At 49.2% G+C, this 16361-nt stretch overlaps 1 protein-coding gene across 1 annotated transcript; it reads left to right on the top strand.

Moving 5' to 3' along the window:
• The first annotated feature begins 1888 nt into the window (after positions 1–1888).
• Positions 1889–16332, top strand: lrrc9 (leucine rich repeat containing 9). Its single transcript, XM_060052489.1, has 29 exons — positions 1889–2483; positions 2751–2969; positions 3064–3204; positions 3316–3379; positions 3478–3548; positions 4656–4838; positions 5439–5594; positions 5725–5960; positions 6232–6363; positions 6503–6679; positions 6809–6920; positions 7008–7125; positions 7499–7627; positions 7723–7802; positions 7888–8046; positions 8217–8336; positions 8621–8812; positions 9148–9273; positions 9559–9699; positions 10377–10554; positions 10855–11075; positions 11246–11368; positions 11479–11609; positions 11753–11861; positions 11948–12087; positions 13111–13247; positions 13899–14116; positions 15115–15183; positions 16153–16332. Exons 1-29 carry the CDS (start codon positions 2424–2426, stop codon positions 16330–16332), a joined length of 4122 nt encoding a protein of 1373 aa, XP_059908472.1. The 5' UTR covers positions 1889–2423.
• Positions 16333–16361: the final 29 nt, after the last annotated feature.

Here is a 16361-nt window from a genome sequence, read left to right on the forward strand (position 1 = left end):
CTGTTGGCAAAAACCTCGTGAGGTGGTATGAGTAAGGATTCGTTTTTGGAATCTCGCGAAAGTTAGGGTTTATTGATTATATCAAGTGCAACACCTCGGACTTTGGTGTAAAATAAAAGGAAAAAACACGTTGAGATGATTGGGGTTTGTACAGGTTGCCGGCCCATTGGCGCACTCGTGTGGCAACCGAAGGTACTACGGCAGGTGGAATAGTGACGTAGATGCATGGCAACCACACGCCACGCCCACTGCCTAGCAACGTAATGTTGTCGCACACGGTGCCAGTCATCTGTGTCTGTTACTTACTCATTTCATTTAGTGATTGCCAAGTAAGTTATTTTCCAACAATATTTGATTTGTGACTGTAATTAGGTGAGTGCTCAACTATTGTTACTTAGGCTTGATTCTATCTTTCTTTCTTATCATTTACAAATTGTGGGACCCTACTCCTTCCACAATAGAGTGGAACATTGTGGTTCCGGAAGTAAAAATCCCATTCATTTTCTCCACAGAGGTTTTGATTGCAAGCCATTATGTCGTAACCATCCAAAGTATACTCACCACGCGCCGTTATATTGTCGAACTATGGTATATGCTCCTGTTGAAGCCACAAGTTAAAGAAGGGACCATCTAGTTTTTAGATAAACATGTTTTATTTTGGATGTCATTTGAAACCACTACACTAACCATAATCCTAAAGTGTAAAACGAGATCTATGATTGGTGGGGCTCGTTGTGACCATGGAAACGTTTACCCGCACCCGCGAAAGTAATGTCGCCGATGACTGCTTCTGAACTCGATCACTTACCACAGGGCAACGATGATTCCCTCCGATTAATGGAAAGTTAGAGAGCTGTTCTTTGAGCTTTAGAGGAAATTAGCTCTACGTGTTGAAAAATATGTTGACATAGAATTTATGATAAAAATAGGTAGGTAAAAATATAGGATATAGCACTAGCAGTGCTTTTTTAGTAATTTTGGCACTATAAAAGCAGGAATACATAATGTTGAATCATTCAACATTATGTATTCTCGTGTTTATTACGTATTCATTCAACTTGAATGAATACGTAAACACGAGCCTGAATTCACATGTATTAAAAACAAGTAACTTTATTGCAGTGATTGCAGTCAGGAACGAAGGAACGTACCATGTCGATGACAAGGACATACACTATAGATATATATATATACACACACAAACACACAAACAGAATATATGACACATCTTTTATTAACCATATAAACAATATAATGACAAAGGTTATGCAAGAAACGCGCAAAACTATTGGGTTGGAACCATTGCGAAAAAGTTCGCAATGGTTTATGGAATGAGAAGTTCATCCACTCGTTCACAAAAAATAATGTACAGTCTTGTAACTTTTGCTGTACTTTATTTTTGCTACGCTTTTGCCCCGCCCGGGTCGCACAGAGCTGTTCAAAAAGGAGGCGGCCACTGTCTTTTAAATTCCACATTATAAAACATTCTATTTTATAATGGAAGTCAATGGGAGGAAAGCGGATCCATCCCCCCATTCTCTGACCCTCGGTAATTTTTAACAATGTCAATATTAACCTAGAAACACAATGTCAAGTTTAAAAATTACTAATCGATTGGAAATATGATTCTTATCAGGCATTTGTATGTGAGGACCCCCGTTTATATGGATAGAGGTGATTGCTGCATATCTGGTGTACTCCTGGTAGAAGCTAAATGCTTAAAAATATAGTTTTTCACGTCATGATATCTAGATAAACGTGTCTAGATAAAAGTGTCACATAGCTCCTGCCAAGCGCCAAACACACTCCAAGGAGTCCAACAGTATAAGCCTCATCATTTTGTGATCTTATTTCAATCAACTAGAATGAAAGGAATAAGGTCAATAACATACTTATCCTAACACCCACACACACCCACGCACACACGCACACACACACACACACACACACACACACACACACACACACACACACACACACACACACACACACACACACACACACACACACACACACACACACACACACACTTTATCAGAACAGCTCAGCTAGTCTATATTTTATCTCAAATGTATTCAAACTTTGTCACATTAGCTATTCGTAAAATGTATTTGTTTCCCACCATTTCTTCATTTTTTTAAATGGTGTGCATGTTTACATTGTTTACTCCATTTAGAGGGAAAAATCCCAAATCCCTTCACTTGATTCAAGCCATTTAATACTGAAACAATAACAACAGTATGTCTAATAATTCAACCAATGACATTTATTATTGTGTTTTATGTTTAAACAAACACAATAAAGAAATGTGCTTGGACACATATAGAGTCTGATATATTTAATTTGTTTTCTGACTCCTAATGAACCTCCATCAACACAAACCTCAACAAGGTGACATCATTGCATGAATTTCAGGACAGAAAATGATGACCTCAAGTGAAAAGCCGAAGGTCATTTCTGACGATGAGGTTATTAAACAATTGGTGAGTTCAATTCCACGCTTATTTTTTTCATGTTTTCATTCATAATATAACATTATATCAGCTGTAGAAATAAATTCTGAATGCTGTATTAGCCTGTTATATCAATAGAAAGGTTCAAATCTATTGCAGACACCATGATAAAAAGATATTCTACAAAAAATATAACATACATGTATTTGTCCTTTTTGTTATATCAGTTGACATATAATCTGTTGTATGAGTCTGTTATATCACAAAACAAATGTCACTTCTTTGCATTTCCAACAGTGTAGGGCAAATGGCTTTTCCTTTGAGAAGATGTCAGACGATCTCAGCGCGGTTGCTTCACTGGAAGTGTTCTTCTCGGGTTATCCCCGCATGGTCGGCCTCTCGCTCTTCCCAAAGCTTTTACAACTCACAATAGTGAGCCAGAGCATTAGCCACCTCCAGGGCCTGGAGGGTTGCCCGCTGCTCCAGGAGCTCTGGGTGGCTGAATGCCAGCTGACGGTATGTCTCTGTTTCATTGGCCCTGCTAATAACACTGTACAGAAGAGCTCTGTGTGGTTTGAGTCTCATCCATGTGAAACCCTCCTTCTTGCAGAAGATCGATGGACTGCAGAGCTGCTTTCAGCTGGAGAAGCTCTACCTATACGACAATCAAATCAGTAAAATAGAGAATTTGGAGTTGCAGGTTAATCTGCAAGTGCTATGGCTGAACAACAATGATATCAGTTGCATTGAGGTAGTCCATCTGCCCTGCTATCTATCCGTCAGAATTGATTATGTTATAATTGTGGACCGTTTTGGACATATAGCTGATGATATATGTTTCTCTTGATTGATTTATAAAAAGGGTTTGAATACTCTGCAAAAACTCAGAGAACTAAATCTAGCTGACAACAAAATTGAAAAAATAGGTAAATACAGCTAAACGTATCCGGCATTCTTTCCCAATTGATTTGATCTACTGTAAGAGAATTAACCCAAAAATTTGTTCTACAACATTTTTACAAAGGGCACAGCCTTGATCCCAATATCAACGTTGAAGATCTGAATCTATCTGGGAACAAGATTGCCTCATTTAAGGTAGGTCAGGAAAAAAACATTTTAAATTGCTTACGTAAAAGTTTGGCTTTATCAGATTTTAATAGAAATTCTTCACAGCGGCCTTGGTACTGAAAAGGTATACTAGAAAAAACCTTGTGAAACATCAGGGGTCGCTCCAGCGTTCTGAACTCCTCTATCTGGCTTACCGGACCATTCAACCCTTTAAAACCTCAAGTAGAAAAACAAGCTTGTTGTTATAATATATAGAATTTGTCCTTTTCCTTTTAGTAGATTTATGTTTTTAAGATTTGGGTCTTGCCGCAACAAACTGTATATTTATATTTTTAACGAAAGCTCTGTGTCCGAGGAAGAACCAACATATAGTTATACCAATATAGGAAGATGATTTGCTGTTTTTTTTTATCTTCTTATGACCCTTCTTTTCATAGTAACCCATACTTCAGTTTTGAAAGCCATCCAAAATATCCGCTTCTGATATTATTCTGCAGGCCTGAGAAGATAATCCATTAAGATGTTTCAGCATCTCGCTTGTGCTCGAGCATATCACTCGAGCACAATGCAGCAGATTGATTGTTTTTTTTAAGGAGAACCTAAAAAGGTCCATTACATGATGTACCTCCACTGTGCTTCCTTCACTCCTCTTTCAATATTACATATCACTACTCATAGTATTTTCATATAATTCAAAATACATATTTTCCAATGCAAAACACATATCTGTCAATCAAGCCTTTCACATTTCTGCTGCACTGTAAAACTAAAATATTCCACTCCAACACAAATTATCCTCCATTTCCCTTCGTTAGAGGGCTTGGTGCTCCAGACTCATTTAGAGGACTCTCTTATTCTTATGGTGCATTCAGAACACAGAGATGGTTAGGTTGGGTTAGCTGGGCCTCTAGCTCCAGCATGCTAACACACGCTGGGCATCAACCCCAGTAGCACTCAGAGCTGGGACTCAAACCACCACTTGATGACCAGCCTTCCTTTTAAAGGAAGGAGAAAACACTATTAAAATGCTGAAGAATGTAATACAAATATCAGCTCTTTGTACTCAGAGCCAGAGAAGGTGGCCTCGGGTGACAACCAAACACCTGAGGTACAAAATCTTTTTGCGCTCGACAGGAGCTAACCTTCCTGGCCCACCTGCCCGCTCTGAAAGCCCTGGGACTGCAGGACTCCCAGTCAGTGGCCAACCCGGTGTGTCTGCTCTGCAACTACTCCACCCATGTCCTGTACCACATGCCCGGCCTCCAGCGGCTGGACTCCTACAACGTATCCAGTAGACATATGAAGGAGGCTGCTGAGGTAAGCAGTGAACTTCCTTTAGTTTCTCTCGCGTGCGCTCTCTCTCTCTCTATCTCTCTCTCTCGCTCTCTCTCTCTCCCTCACTCTCCCTCGCTCTCTCTCTCTTTTGCTCTCTCTCTCCATGTCTTTATCTCTGTTGCTCTGTTTGGTTCTCTCGATCTTTCTATCTCTCTCTTTCGCTCTCTCTTTCTCTCCCTGTTATGTGTTCTTTAGCTCTGTTGCTCTGTTTGGTTCTCTCGCTCTCTCTCTCTCTCTCTCTCTCTCTCTCTCTCTCTCTCTCTCTCTCTCTCTCTCCCTGTCTTGTGTTCTTGAGCTCTGTTTCTATGTTTGATTCTCACTCTCTCTTGTTCACTGTCTCTCTCCCTTTTACTATTCCAATTCATATACAATATTTATAACTTCATTATAGTTGCATCATAGTATCGAAGTTCTATCGTCTCCAACCTGAAGCGATCGATCGTACGGTTGTTTTATTAAATGGCACACAGACACGATAGTGGTATCCGACAAGGTTTTCCTTTTTTAGAAAAGTCATTCAATATTAATGAGTTTTTACTTTTGGTTCGCCTGCATGCCGTTTCCCTCCATGCCCTCCCCTAGACGACGGTGATGAAGAAGATGATGTACTACAACATGCGTGTGCACACGGCCCAGAAGAACCTCAGGGAGACGGGGCACCGGCTGACGGAGCAGAAGGAGGCCCTCTGGAAGCCCCCCGTGGAGCAGATCAGAGCGTGCGGCCGCGCCATCAAAGATGTATGACCTCCGTCCTGGCACCGTCGAGCATTGAGCTTTCAAACAAAATGCTCAGCTTCTATTTGAGCCTCAGTGGGAGACGGTGTTCCACCTCTCAGCTCACCCCACTGCTGGCGCTCCTTACCCTCAGCTGGAGAGGTCTCTGTCTGAGGTCCAGGAACACGGAGCGAGGCCGCCCCTCCCCTGGGCGGTCCGAGCACCGTCGCCCCCCGCCGGGACCCAGGACCCAGGGAAGGAGGAGGACTCAGGGGAGGAGGCGGGGTCTTCTACGGACTCCAGCAGGGACTCCCCGGTGGAGCACCAGATACAGAGCAAGATGGGGGCGCTGGGCCAACGCGTGGAGCAGTGTGAACGGAGGCTGGAAGAGTGAGCATTATGGGTGTCAGGGAATAGATCCAGATGCATAATGATGTATCAGGTCAGAAAATGTGGGGGCTACAGCAGTAAGTTTGGGGCAGTAGTGTAATAAAAAAGAAACAAATTACAAATGATAAACCTGCAAATATAATTATCAGAATACATGTGGATACAGTTCATGTCTTATTTATGCAAATTATGTCTATGTCTTATAATGTAGTCCATCAATATTTTGTAGATGCAAACATATAATACGTGCTCTACTACATCTCTGCTGCAGAATCGAAGCCTGGTACAAGCAGGAGTTATCCGAGGCCACGCACAGGAAGGAATGCACGGTCCACTTCCTGTTGATGGAGCTCCAGACTGTGGGGAACATTCGCTTTGAGGACGGCTGCCCCAGAGATCCCTGGTACTCTTCTGGTTCTGCCACTGATGAAACAAATCAAATAATCAATGTGATGTTTTATGCTTGGTGTAACAATCAATCAACAAAATCAAGGATTACTGCTTGATTGATTTGGTGGAACTCATGTGGTTGGACTGCTCAGGTTTGCGTCCTGCCAGGGCCTTATCCAGTCCAGGTTCTCCGTGGGGGACCTCAAGGCCCACGGCGTCACCGGCCTCCGGATCACCAGCATGACCCGCGTGCACAACCGCGCTCTGAGGCTGCGCTTTGAGGAGAAACTCAGCTTGCGGTTGGCTGACGAGTCCCCGTTCTGCTCACCGTGAGTGGATCAGGGCTGAGATCTGATCACCAGATCGTCCCGCGTTACAATGTCTTCTCTATCGATGAACGCCCCACAGAAGACCTCGTGTCACTCACTGAGGCATGTTTGGGTCTTGACGTTTCTCAGGGAGAACTACAAGCGCTGGCTGGAGTACCTGTTCTATGTTCCTGACCCGGAGAGACCCAGCGAGGAGAATGAAATGCTGCAAATCCTGGAGGAAGGTTTCCTAAGCGCAGAGGTGTGTTTCCCCTCGCCACTGCAACGTTTCACGGTTGTTAAGTTGTGAGCTGTAGACGACGCTCTCCTTCCGGTCTGTATCCACCAGGCGCTGGGGAGAGAGTGTGCCGTGCCTCTGTCCAACAGCCTGAACGTGGCAGACGCACCCAGGCTGGAGCACGCCTTACGTCAGGACCCCCGTAGCTTCCCTCTGCCCTTCACTCAGGGTCGGTGCCCCCTCTGCAACGAATGGACTGCATTTATACAGCACTTTTCTGGCCACTCAAAGCGCTTTATAATATTATATTATATAACATTCACCCATTCATGCACACATTCATACACCATTAACACACCGACGGCGGTGTCAACCATGCCAGGCGACAGCTAGCTCGTTTGAAGTAGTTAGGGTGAGGTGTCTTGCTCAAGGACACCTCGACACCCTCCCGCTAGGAGGAGCCGGGGATCGAACCAGCAACCTTCCGGTTACCAGCCAACCCGCTCTATCTTCGATGCCGTTCGATGCCACATGCCGTCTGACCTTTGGTTTCGTATTTTTACTGAACCTAACCAAAGTGGATCTTCTCTTTAACGTCGTAGGTCACGTGATCGTCTCCAAAGTGTTTCTTGGCCGCAGCGTCCACCTCCGAGAGGGCGTGCCCGTGGACCCCAAAGCCGACTCGGTGTACCGCAACATGGGCACAGAGCTCGGGGTCAGGTCCCACCGAGGTGCAGACAAGTCACCTCAAATGTTTCTCATTTTCTAAAGACTCCAAATGATACTCACTGGTGTCATTGCTGCGCTGCTCTCTGTCGTCTCTTAGACGGACCCAGCCAGTGGTTTGTGTTCGACCATGAGCTGGTCTTGCCAGAGTACATTGTTTACTTTGAATACGTCACGGAGGTGAGGGACATCCTAAATAAAAAGAGACTAAAATCCTGGGAATACCTGCTCCTAAACGTCTGACGTGTTCCTGTGTGCTTCCCAGCAGGGGGCTCTCCCGGCCCTCTCTCCTTTGGTAGACCACCCCCCTCTTCTGGAGCTCCTCAGCATGGAGCCATTCCTGAAGCCACGCCCCCGGATGACCGGTCTGGACGAGGGCACCCTGCTGCAGTCGGCCAGGGTCAACACCCTCAGTCAGATCACCGTGAGCGTGGATAGGGGTTCACCCTCACAGGATGTAGCTGGCTCACTGCTGCGTTGGCTATAGGCACACACACACACACACACACACACACACACACACACACACACACACACACACCCACTGGCTGCTCCTCCTCCCCTGAATGTCTGGATCACTGTCTGCCCCACCAGGTGCTGAACCTGCACGGCAGCGGTCTGTCCAAGCTGAAGGAGCTCTCCGGCCTCCGCGCCCTGCGTCACCTGACCATCAGCTTCAACGAGATCACACGGCTGGACGACATCTCCCACATGGTCAGACTCAAAAGCAGAGAGGGCTCCTTCATTATCCATGAGGAGACGGCACTTAATGTGCCAGCACGCCAGAAAGCACGCCACAGCCTAGTTTACGCTGAGCCAACCCGACGAGCGAGGGTCCGGAAGCAACTTCCATATAATCCCTTTTATAGTTATAATCCCTCATAGTTGGATGTCGTCATTGAACCCTCACCCTTCAGTAATTCTACCGTCGAGCTGAACGACTCAGTGGTTAGTCAGCGGTGAACCGATGTGCCCGGGCTCTGTGTGCGTCTCCCCAGCCCAACCTGGAGTTCCTGGACGCCAGCTACAACCACATCGCCTCCCTGGAGGGCTGGAGGGGTCTGGGCGGGCTGAGGACGCTGGACGTGCGCTGGAACCGGCTGAGCAGGGCGAGGGACGAGGCCGCCGTGCTGAGGAAGCACGCCGCGGCTCTGCTGAGGCTGGACGCCCGCCACAACCCCTGGACCCGGGTACGGCTCGCCGCGGCCAGGCCACCGGGACCCTCCTTCAATAAATAGGGGTGCATGAAGGGAGGTTTCTCTTGCTCTCTGGGGGGCTAGGGTCAGGGGTGTGTCATAAATAGATGGCCTGTTATGCTCTTTGAGACTGTACCTCTGATTAAGGGCTATACAAATAAAATTTAATTTCATTTAATTTGAATTGAATGGCTGTAGAAGGGGTTTTGGAGGAGCCAAAGTCTAAACTTTTACCATCCATTTGAAGCGATAGCTCGTCTAACCCTAACCCTTTATGATGTTTGCCCTCCTGGACCAAGGTTTGGATTTCTGTCGTTTTTTGTGCACAGCCCGACTCGGTGAGGGCCACCATTGTTGGCCGCCTGGGGACCCTCACCCACCTGGACCAGGTCCCGGTCTCAGAGGAAGAGGTGGCTGCAGCTGCGCAGACCACCGCCAGCTCCAGGATCACCCAGGTTCAGCGGAGTCGATGCATTACAACATGACAACATACTGACGAACACAGCGGAACACAGCTCAGCTTCTTAGTCAAATTTCACTTGGTCAATCATCAGGACATCACATGGCATTGATGTCAGCAGTGCTACAATTTTCTTATTTATTTTAGACATTATTTAAATAGGAACTTGGAAGTCTAGAGGAAACGAGAAAAGATTTATTTGTTGCCATTTTGTATTCGAGGTTCATGCTGTTTGCCGATGTTGGACACATGAGACTCAGTGACTCTGTGCGGCCCCCAGGCTTCACTGCTGACCCACTCCGGTACGGCCTGTGAGTGTCCCCGCAGCCTGAGCCTGCTGTCCACCGCCCAGCTACTGGTGCAGCTCAGCCCGGCCCCCTGGCCCCCCCACGCCACCCCCGAACCAGGCTGGACCGCCATGGTAGGCTGCACACACACACACACACACACACACACACACACACACACACACACACACACACACACACTCACACCGCACACACACACACACACACACACACACACACACACACACACACACACTCACACTCACACCGCACACACACACACACACACACACACACACACACACACACACACACACACACACACACACACACACACACTCACACCGCACACACACACACACACACACACACACACACACACACACTCACACTCACTCACATATTTACATTATTACACTTATACACACGCACACACATACACTTATACACAGTTATGCACACTTATACACACTTATACACACACCCACACTCACACACACACATATGCATAGTCACACTCACACACACACATATGCATATGCACACACGCCAGGCTACCTACATTCCTAGCAACTTCAGTATGTTTTTTATTCCATGGCGTTGCATTGCTTCTTGTTTGTGATCCGGCTAAATTTGCCACCCTAGTGTGGACAGATGTATCCGATTTTTAGTGGCCTGTTATCAAGAGGCAAGGAAACCATTGGTGTTCCATAACAGAGGAACCTTGATCACGTACACGTCTCCGTTCCTAGGTGAGCCCAGTCAGTACCCCAGAGTATGACAGGAGATCAGCGCTACGTATCGTCCACAGATCACAGCCCTGTCCCTAGACGGGCTGGGCATCTCCAGGCTGGCTAACCTGGATAAGCTGGTCAACCTCCGGTGGGCCTCGTTCAACGACAACGACCTCAGCCATCTGGAGGGCCTGGAGCACTGCCTGGCCCTGGAGGAACTCTCCCTGAACCACAACGCCATCTCCAGCCTGGACGGTGAGTTTCACCTTCACGTTGACCGACGCAGAGCGAGACGGAGGATCACATGTCAGGAGTACCTGAAGGACTGCTTTGCTGATTGACAGAGAGGAACATGAAACGCTGTAAAGCACATACACACACATGCACGCACAGACACACACACGCACGCACACACACACACACACACACACACACACACACACACACACATGCACACAGACAAAGAGAGAGACACACACACACACACACACACCTCTGCATCCACCATGACCCTTTCAGCAGGGTTCTATCGAAGTGTCCTTTTTCTCCCGTGAGGTTTGTCTCCACTGCGTCGTCTGGTCAAACTGAGCCTGAACGGAAACCAGCTACACTGTCTGGACGCCTTCGGCCTGGAGCGCCTGCCCAACCTGCACTTCCTGTCCGTGGAGGACAACCACATCGCCTCCATGCACGGGATCCAGCGGGCTCGCTCGCTCCTAGAGCTGTACATCGGCAACAACCTCATCGCCACCACCAGAGACCTCTTCCATCTGAAGGTGAACCACGCTCATATTGATCGCTCTGAAACCGTCGAAGGAATGTTGAAATGTGCTAGAGTATTAAAGATTGAAGGAAGAACAGTGAGATTCCCTTCCGCATAGCTCTGTTGTCAAATGACGCCTGCTAACTTTTAATCCTGGGTTGGACTTCACCGCTCTTCATCCAGGCCCTGTCTCACCTCATCATCCTTGAGCTCCACGGGAACCCCCTAGTGGACAAGCTGGAGAACTACAGGATGTACGTTGTCTTCCAGCTGCCGGCCCTCAAAGCCCTGGATGGGGTCGGAGTGGTAGGTGTGTCTTCTCCAGCTCTCTCCCCCCCCCCCCCCCCCCCCCCCCAATGTCTTCACCTGAGTTTCTATGGTGACGTAACAGAGGGGATATCTACCTTTCTGCACAGGAAGTGACCGAGTCTAAGAACGCCAAGGACGTGTTCAGCGGCCGCCTGTTGCCGGACATGGTGGCGGAGAAGCTGGGTCACTCCAGGTACTCGGACGTGAGGGTCCTCAGGATGCAGGCCTGCTCCATCAGGTAAGCCCACCTCTCGGGGGCGGGTTGAATCACATGAATGTGGAACGCATATTGTAGCAGTGTCTTTAGTGAGCTGTAACTCAAATTGAGGCCAACGAATACATTACCCGTTCTTTTTTTGTATTCTCTGCTTCTGTGTGCAGGATGGTGGATCTGACCCCAACTGACCTCTTCCTCAACCTGCGCAGCGTGAACCTGGACAACAACAACCTCACCTCGTTCTCCGGCCTGGTCTACCTGCCCAACGTCACGGTACGGTCCCGCGCCGCAGCGGGGGCTGGTCCACTCGAGGGTTGGCCCGGGAGACACGCGCCTGAGGGTCTTTCTCTCACCTGCAGGCTCTGTGTCTGAACCACAACCACATCGAGTCCATCCTGCCCCGACAGAAGAGCAAGGGCCACCTGACCAAGAGACAGCTGCTGCACCGCAAGGTGACCTCCAGTGGCTATGGCCGGCCAGACCCGAACAAGGGAAGCAGGTCAGCGACAGCACGAGCTCACACACAACCTAGCACACTGTCTCGTTTCACCAGCAATTTCCGTCGACCACCAAATGTAAATTGTAAATGAGCCGTATGAATTGGCAGAGCTTCACCATTGGGGGGCAGTGTTGGCCTGTGCTCAGCGGTGGGGACAGCGTTAGGTGCTGGGTGGCTGCAGAGGCCCTGAGTCGTTGTCCTTTTTGTCCGAGATGCCCCTCTGTCATTTCTCTCTGGACCGAACAAATAACCACCCTACATATTATCAGGAGGACGTTGTGTCGTAGGAACCAGACCCCGTGGAGGTCAGGATGTCTTCTGGGCTGAAACACTGCAGCGTCATTGGGCTGCGTCATGCTCTAAGAAGCCTCATCGCTCACAGAGCCCCAATCACGCCACACAGCCACGAATGCACGCTTAGTATCCGAGCCAGGGAATATTTATAACAGTATCATGTTCACCGATGACTTTTAGACCTCAGTATGAAGTGCCCTTTGTGAGCTGATTGCACCGAGGGTTGAAAGCCGCAACCTCAATGTTTAAAATAAGTATTTATTGGATTATTTTCTTTGATTTATGTAAAATTAGAAGCAGCATTAATATTGCTATATCCAAATATGATTAAAGAGACCAGTATACGGGCCCCAGTGGATCAGCCTTTAAGCCTGCAGGCATATACATGAGTAATCCCATCCTAAAAGCATTCCGCCAGCAGGAGAATCTGTCCCAAAAAGAAAAACCTAAGTAAGTAAATAGAGCAGTGATAAAAAAGCAATACAGCGATCAAAGCAATTACATCTCCGCTAGTCATTTCTCAAGAGCGTTTATTCACGGCGTCTCGAAATGCGCTTCTGCAACCGCCGCTGCCGTTCCCCGCGCATCGTTAAAAAGCAATAACCAACGAGCCCTCGCCTGTGATGGCCTTGAGCTGAGTTCCTTTGCCACTTCTGAGGTCCAGCCATTTAGCCCCAGACAGACCAGGAAACAAACGCCCTCTCTTCTCTCTCTGTTGCTGGGTCAAAGGGAGGCGCTGGCGCCTGGAGGCCTGGAGCCGCTGATGGCCAGCCTGGAGGTGCTGCATCTCAGCCACAATGGCATCTCCAACATGGCCAATCTGCAGCTCAGCAGGCTCACCAATCTCAAAGCACTCTTTCTTCAAGGTGCGTATGGGTGATGTGCCAGCACCCACCCCCTCCCACCCCCACCCCACACACACACATACAAACACATCCTTCCTTCTTTACAAAGCCTGTAGAAAAAATAAAGTCATTTGTGTGTGTCTGTGTGTTTGTGTCGGAGGCTGTTAAAAGGCAAACACAGAGAGAGTGTATTCCCCTTTAGACATCTAGCCCAGGTGGACGGAGAGCTGGGTGAAAAGTATTACACACTTTGTTTTCAATTGCCTTGCAGGGGGTCTGATTGTGTGTGCCTTTATCCTGCCATGTGTTTTGTCGATTGAGCTGACCTCAGTTGTTTGGCTGCACTTCTTTTCTTAAACATCTTTTGAAAATGCCTATTTCAATCTTGGGAGGGATGGAAAAAGCACAAAGAGGATCCCATGTTGTTTAGTACCTCAAAACCTGTGACAATTTCCCACCGGCTCCACTTTCCTTCACAAACGCAATGTTCCAGATGACTTAACCAAGATTCCACCTCAATCTCCCCCCATTTCCTGATGACAACTTATATGTTCCCAACTACTTTGACCGTGTTTCCTGCCTCCCCCCCTCCCCCCCCCCCCCCCCACACACACACACACACACACACACACACACACACACACATGCACAAACTCACTCTCCCGTCTGCAGAGAATGACATTAGCCAGGTGGAAGGCCTGGAGGGACTGACCCGGCTGAGAGCCCTGGTCCTGGACCGCAACCGCATCAAGGCCCTGGGGGAGAGCTCCCTGGTGGGTCAGAGCCTCCTGCTGGAGCTGTCCTTGGCGCAGAACCGCCTGCGCGAGCTCAGCCACCTGGAGCCGCTGGTGCAGCTCCGCCAGCTGTTCCTCGCCATGAACAAGCTACAGGTGGGCCTCTTTACTTTTCTACTTCCTGGTCCTCCTCTGGAGGACCGATCTCCGACCAGTGCAGCCGCACGCAGAAGCCCTCACACTGTAGAGGAAGCCCTCACACCATAGAAGAAGCCCTCACTCTGTAGAGGAAGCCCTCACTCTGTAGAAGAAGCCCTCACTCTGTAGAAGAAGCCCTCACTCTGTAGAAGAAGCCCTCACTCTGTAGAAGAAGCCCTCACTCTGTAGAAGAAGCCCTCACTCTGTAGAAGAAGCCCCCACACCCTAGAGGCAGCCCTCACACAATGCTGATTTCCTGATGAGGCCAACGAGGTCACAGTCAGCCTTTCCCCCCCACTTATTCCTTGGTGTGTGTGTGTCTATAGAAACTGATTAACCCGACGACCACCCGCTGATTCAATCATATGCAAAATGTGTGCCCTGTTTAAGAATGTGTTCCACTCAAGCGGTGGGTGTATTACTTATTCCTTTTCTGTTTGCAAACTGCAGCGTGGAATATAGTAATCATGTGTCATTATCACCGCATGGTGGTATGCATGGGGGGGTGGGCGCATTAAGTAGAATCAACTTTGATTGAAGGTCAGACGTTGTGTGAGGACACAGGGGGACAATCAAGGCAACATGTAATCTTCTTCTCCGTCTCTTGCCTTCTCACCCCGGGCGAGTGATTTGCACTTCCTGCCGTCGACACTCCCTGGATTCACTAATGATGGTCCTTGAGGGGCTTTCAATTAATACAAGAAACACAGAAATCACTCCGATAGCGGCGCCCACCCCGCCTCACCACCGTCGCTCATCGGGGTCCAGGGGAGGGGGCGGAGCCGGGCGGGACCCCCTGTGTGCACCCACACCTTCCCTTCAGATTACCGGGGGCCCCCCATTGAATCCCCCCCCCCCCCCCCCCCCAGGGGAGGGGACCCAGGGGGGACAGGGCCTCGCTTGTGATTCATAACTACTCTTTCATTTCATCTTCTGCATCTGTTGTCTTCTCATAGGATATCTCAGAGTTGCACAAGCTGGAAGTCCTGCCGTCCTTGATTGAGCTGTCTGTGAATGGCAACCCGGTGAGTAGGACTGACGGTTGTGTACCGCAAAGCTCACATTAATACGCCCGGCCGTTTGAGAACTGATATAGATTATCTGCGATTAAAACGTTGCATAACGTTAACAAGTCATATGCATGTTATCCCTTTCATCATGAGGCCGACCGCTCATGGTGGACACAACATAACTTCTGGTGGAGGACCAAGGAGCGGCTTCGTGTCCGTCCCTCCTCCACCCGTCCGGAGTGCATCAGGCTCTCTCTCTCTCTCTCTCGCACACACGGCACGCTCTCCGTTTCTAAATTAAGTGATTACACGACGGGCCGTCTGCTCCCGCCGGCATCACGGACAAATCCGTCGACCGATTGGCCGCGAGCCGCATCGCTGGGGCCCGTTGGTCGGGGCGGAGCGACCATCTGGCCCTCCTGGGCCGCCGGGGGCCCCGGGCAAAGCTCCCGGCCGGAGACACGAGGCCCCACAGGGCTCAGATGGTGATGCCTGGTTCCCCCTATAGCAACCCCCATACCCCTAATCCTGCCAGGGCCTGTCGGCTAACGGCCACACTGGCGGCAACACCTCCTGCTGTCACCCTGGTGGACTCTCGGCCTCATGCCCCGTCTCCCCTCAGACAGGTCACCTTCTCGTGTCACGGCGGTACACCTGTGATGATGACACACACGAGTCGCCTTGATTGGATCATCGCCCTGGCCGGAGGTCACCGTGGGCGGGGCTGGGGAGGATAGCTGATAGCCGCTGTTAGCCGCTATCAGCTATCAGCCGGTTCAGTGGGATTACTGTTGGGGACCAGGGTCCCGAGGGGGGGGGGGACACATAGCATGAGACTCAAACCAGATGTCACCGGATAGACCTCAGATCCTGACCCGTGTGTGTGTGTGTGTGTGTGTGTGTGTGTGTGTGTGTGTGTGTGTGTGTGTGTGTGTGTGTGTGTGTGTGTGTGTGTGTGTGTGTGTGTGTGTGTGTGTTGTCCAGGTGGCCTGGCGGTCTCTCCACAGGCCAACGGTACTCCTGCGTCTCCCGGACCTGCAGGTCCTGGATGGAGAGCCGGTGACCGTGGAAGAGAGGACCAGGGCGGAGCTCTCTGCAGTCCCAGTGGTATCACAAATTTATAGGCTTTGCTGTGTTAATAAAACTGAATTCATAGAACCCTAGTTATTCATACACCTTTGGTTTGTTATTAT

Source organism: Gadus macrocephalus, chromosome 5 (genome assembly GCF_031168955.1).
Source record: "Gadus macrocephalus chromosome 5, ASM3116895v1".
Classification (NCBI taxonomy): domain Eukaryota; kingdom Metazoa; phylum Chordata; class Actinopteri; order Gadiformes; family Gadidae; genus Gadus; species Gadus macrocephalus.

Excerpts from the sequence above, each read along its gene's own strand:
- lrrc9 (XM_060052489.1), top strand. The coding sequence starts at position 2,424 with ATGATGACCTCAAGTGAAAAGCCGAAGGTCATTTCTGACGATGAGGTT. Across the intron at positions 9,700-10,376 it reads AACCAGGCTGGACCGCCATG|ATCACAGCCCTGTCCCTAGA; the intron begins GTAGGCTGCACA and ends TATCGTCCACAG. Across the intron at positions 12,088-13,110 it reads GACCCGAACAAGGGAAGCAG|GGAGGCGCTGGCGCCTGGAG; the intron begins GTCAGCGACAGC and ends GCTGGGTCAAAG.